Genomic DNA, 4,572 nt, shown 5'->3' with positions numbered 1-4,572 from the left:
GCATTTTTAGGTTTTTATTCTTTCTTTCAAAGTCCGCTACAGCTCTGTAAGCCTCAGTGGGGTTACTTGCAAGGACCCTGAAGTGTTGGTTTTGGCTGGTTCTCATTCCTTGTTTGGTTGGTTCTAGTTGATGTTGGGTTGATTTCCTGTGTTCGCTGATCGTGATTCTTTTACCGTGCCTTTTTGTTATTTTTAGACTGTGCTATTTGCCAGTCTTGGTTTCCATCTTCGTCCTGTTCATTAGTTCTTTTCCTACGTCCGTCTTCAGTTCCGGTTCCGGTTTCCATGGTGGTGGGGTTCGTTTGTGTATCCATTTCAGAGTCATTCCAAGTCGTAAGAAGTGGGGAGGGAGAGACAGACAGTGTGACTGGTCGGGTTGTCCAACCCTTTAAGCCCTAAGGCCCCAGACAAAGTTATACTTGAGTAGAAATATGAGTTAAAAAGAACCTGAAATTCAAATGTTATAAATTATGAGGATGGGGAGGCCCTATCTATCCTATCAGTAGCTATGTACTGACTGCAGCAGTTGCAGCTGGGGATTCCCCTTACTGCTCTTGGAGCACTAAGACGACCCAGCAGTCAAGTCCTACAGTCAGGGGCTTTGAGGGTAATCAAACTCTTACACCAGTTTATTTTAAAACTTACTCTTTTTTTCTCCGTCGTATTCTATCCTATCTCTACACTTGGCTTATAAATTCAAGCCTAACGGTCCTGTGCCACTTGCCACAGACGGCAGAGAGTGGAAGATTTCGACTCTTTATTCCTGCTTCAACTGGAGTTTTAAGACCACAACGGACCAGATGTTCCACAGGAGAGTCTAGTTAGTAGAAAAGTTAGTGTGTCAGTAATTTTATTCTTTTTCTTATAGAAAGAGCTGTAAACCAGCCAAATATATAGGTTGAGCCTTCTGCAGAAGGTGTTTGAAGACGCCCTTCAGGCGTGCAGAGAGGAGCAGCAGCAGGGCAGCCCTTACAAGCAGTCAGCAGGGCAGAAGCAGTGCAGCAACAGCAGGCAGGTCCTGGGGTGTCAGCAGCAGCAGCAGCAGCAGCAGCAGGTCAGCAGCAGTGCAGCAGCAGCAGCAGAAGCAGACAAGCAGGCAGGTCCTCAGGAAGCAGCAGAGCAGGAAGGTCTGGGAGGTGTTCTCTCAGTGGGAGCTGAGAGAGCACTGGCAGATTGCATAGGTCCTTCTGAATTTATACACGGGCTTCAGCGGGGGGGTCATGGATGGCGAATTCTGATTGGTTGCAGTCAGCGAACTTCAAGCCAAATTTCTGCGGCGGCTCGATCCTGACAGATCTTCGCAACCTGGGAATGTCATTCATTCCAGCGTTCCCATTGGCCTGCCGTTGCGTGATGTCATGCCGGCTGACATCATCGGTAGTTTGGCTGTTATTGGGCTGCGGATGAATGATGTCATTATCTACTCTTTCTGTCGTAGTCGGGGGATTGTCTCGAAGGGCGCCTCGCTCATCAGGGGCATCTCCATTCTCAGGGTTGTTGTTTTCAGGTATTCGTTGGATTTGGTGGGTGTTCTGCATTATTCTTCTTAAATTCGTGGGTAGGAGCGATGCCTCCTGCGTCGTATTCATTGTTGGTTTTCTCTCGGCAATGAGGAGCGCCTCTAGCAGGCGCAGACGTCGAGGGTCGGCGGCTCTCCCGATTATACTTATATTTTGTATAATACTGTCGCGGGAGATGGAAATATTGTGAGTAGCACGGGCGTGGTTCATGATGGCACCCTCCTGGGCGTGGCAGGAGATCCTTTTGACAGACGCAAAAAAAAAAAGGATCTCCTGCCACGCCCAGGAGGGTGCCATCATGAACCACGCCTGTGCTACTCACAATATTTCCATCTCCCGCGTGACAGTATTATACAAAATATAAGTATAATCGGGAGAGCTGCCGACCCTCGACGTATACACATACACACACACCCACATATATATATATATATATATATATATATATATATATATATATATATATATATATATATATATATATATTGATATTCTAGTGGTTGGATCTCCAGGAAGAATATGCAAAGCAGTAATATTTATACTGAATTTGCTTGCAGTAGAAAGGAACTGAAGGTATTGTATCATATCAGAAGTCACCATGGTCCATTCTTTCGCTTTTTGGTCGCAAAAAAATTTTTTCCTTTACAACACTTCTCATTGCGTTTTGTGGGGCTCCTTTTTCTTTCTAAGTTGACGTTTTCTTTCAGTTATGAAGAACTGCCTTTTTATAAGGCAGTTCTTCATGACTGAAAGAAAACGCCAACTCTGAAAAGCAGCAAAATAACAGACGATATTTTTATTTCAGCTTTGAACGTCGTTGTTAGGAAAGATAGATTGATATAGGGTTTTTATTTGTTTTGGAGGAGAGAGAGAGAGAGAGAGAGAGAGAGAGAGAGAGAGAGAGAGAGAGAGAGAGCTGCAATAGGATCCCTGATGTGTTTTCAACTTTGAATCTGAAATATAACATCACCCATATTAGAGTATATTACCAAATTGGGGAAACATCATGGCTTAAGACTCATCATACTTGTCACTATCAGTAACTAAGACCTGTTTAAAACAAGTGAAAAATGCGCTGAAGTTTCTCCGGCGCAGTCGAGTTTATTGCACAGCGTAGAATGCTGTATGAAACTTTTGGCCTCGGCCCGTGAAACTTTCAGCCGCTGACCGGTTGTGACCTGTGTTGTCGGTACCTATAACGCTACAAGACGTACGATTATGGCTGAATTTAACCTTACAGTAAAAACTATGGTATGTTTGATGATTGGAGGGTGGATGAGCAACATACCAATTTGCAGCCCCCTAGCCTCCTCAGTAGTTTTTAAGGTCTGAGGGCGGGCCTAAAAAGTGCCGACGGACAGACAAACTATCTCAATAGTTTTCTTTTACAGAAAACTAAAAAGATATATAAAATCACTCATAAACCACCATGCAGATATACGCTGTACACACACACACAAAATATACATGCTCGTATACAGTACAAGCGTCCCTCTATGATATATCAAAATCCCACAAGGTCATAACTAGTTGATGACGCAATATATCAGGTGAAACGTCCCTTTATTTCTAAAATAATGGCCTCTCCGACCATCGATGTCTTACTCATCGATTCTCATAAAATTCACCATAAATCCTCCTCTTGGAGAAGAAATTCTCTTCCAACTAAGTCATTTGTTCAAATCCTCCATCACTGGAAACCATTTACTCAACACTCAAAGAAGCAAGGGGAGTGATAGCATCAATACCTTTCCAGTTTTCAGACTCAAGCGGATGAAGTTTCCAGCGAAAAGAATAACAATAAAATAGTAACGATGTAAGCTGATGGAACTACACGAGTAACGCCAACGGTTTCCAGTCCAGTAGATGTGCTGGAAGTGGCGCTGGATGAAAAAGCGTTTATACGAACACAAAGTTTTTAAAAAAGTGGATTCCATACGGAATTGGAATCCACGTGAAGGCGAAGGGCCTTCAGGAATGAACTGGGGCTGTTCAGAGTTTTAGACGGATTGGTAGAGAGAGAGAAAGAGATTATATATCTAATCAATGACAGCAGTATTCAAAGAAGTAACTAAATATTCCTTGTTATTGGTGATTAATACGACTTTTCATCACATGAACAATGTTGAAAATGAGATGGGAAATATTTCAGCCTTAACTCACTTGTTTCACAGATAATATTAAATAGAACAACGTATATTATCATACTTGCAATCACCCTCCAGTAATCCTTTATATCAGTATGAGGTCTGAGGTTAGGATGCAGTTTAACCTAATTTAGTAATATTTTTACATATATATATACTCAGCAATGCTATTCCTTCCAGGGAGTGAAACTAAATATTCATTATTTTTTCCCTTCTGAGACCAGAGATGTCATTCTCAATTCATTACATTCAAAAGGGGTGGAAGTGTCAGCTCATATCCATTCCTACAATGCCCCTTCCAACCCCCACCCCTCAACCCACCCCACCTCCCACCCACTCCCCACTCTCACACACCACCCAACCCATACCCAACCCCACACCCCCATACATGACTCTACCCCTCACCACTCCTATACTCCCAAACCCCCACACCTCCATACACCACCCTACCCCACACACCAGCCCACCCCACACTCCCACACCCCCACACAACACTCCACCCTGCACTCCCTTACCCTGACACCCCCATACAACCCCCACCCCACACTACTACACCCATACCCCTACACAACACCCTACCCCACCCTCCCACATCCCACCCCACCCCTACCCCACACCACAGCCCACACCCAACCCCCACTCCACAACCCAACCCCACCCTAACTCACACCTTACCCCACACCCCACCCGAGGACTGCAACGTGAGTTTGCATCAAGTTTCTATGAAGTTTTTTCCCAAATGATGTATAAAGCTTATGGCTTCCCGTCCATACACACTGCAGAAACACGAAAGAATTTCGGGAAATTCCTTCCTCGTTCATGAAGAAGAAGGAGGAGGAGGAGGAGACGACAAAAAAAGAGAAGAAAAGGATAAATGTTGGGAAATAAATCATGACTGAAATGAC

General features: G+C 44.1%; 1 protein-coding gene across 1 annotated transcript in view; it reads left to right on the top strand.

The window, feature by feature from the left end:
* Nucleotides 1-285: 285 nt before the first annotated feature.
* Nucleotides 286-4,572, top strand: part of LOC136846827 (uncharacterized) — an 11,032-nt gene continuing 6,745 nt past the window's right edge. Inside the window, exons 1-3 of the mRNA XM_067118096.1 lie at nt 286-333; nt 938-1,127; nt 4,130-4,368. Coding sequence (XP_066974197.1) covers nt 286-333; nt 938-1,127; nt 4,130-4,368 — 477 coding nt within the window. The remainder of the gene's footprint in view (nt 334-937; nt 1,128-4,129; nt 4,369-4,572) is intronic.

Source organism: Macrobrachium rosenbergii, chromosome 15 (assembly GCF_040412425.1).
Source record: "Macrobrachium rosenbergii isolate ZJJX-2024 chromosome 15, ASM4041242v1, whole genome shotgun sequence".
In the NCBI taxonomy this organism is placed as follows: Eukaryota; Metazoa; Arthropoda; class Malacostraca; order Decapoda; family Palaemonidae; genus Macrobrachium; species Macrobrachium rosenbergii.
Note: the sequence above shows the minus strand (reverse complement) of the source record. Positions and strands in the feature narration are given on the sequence as shown.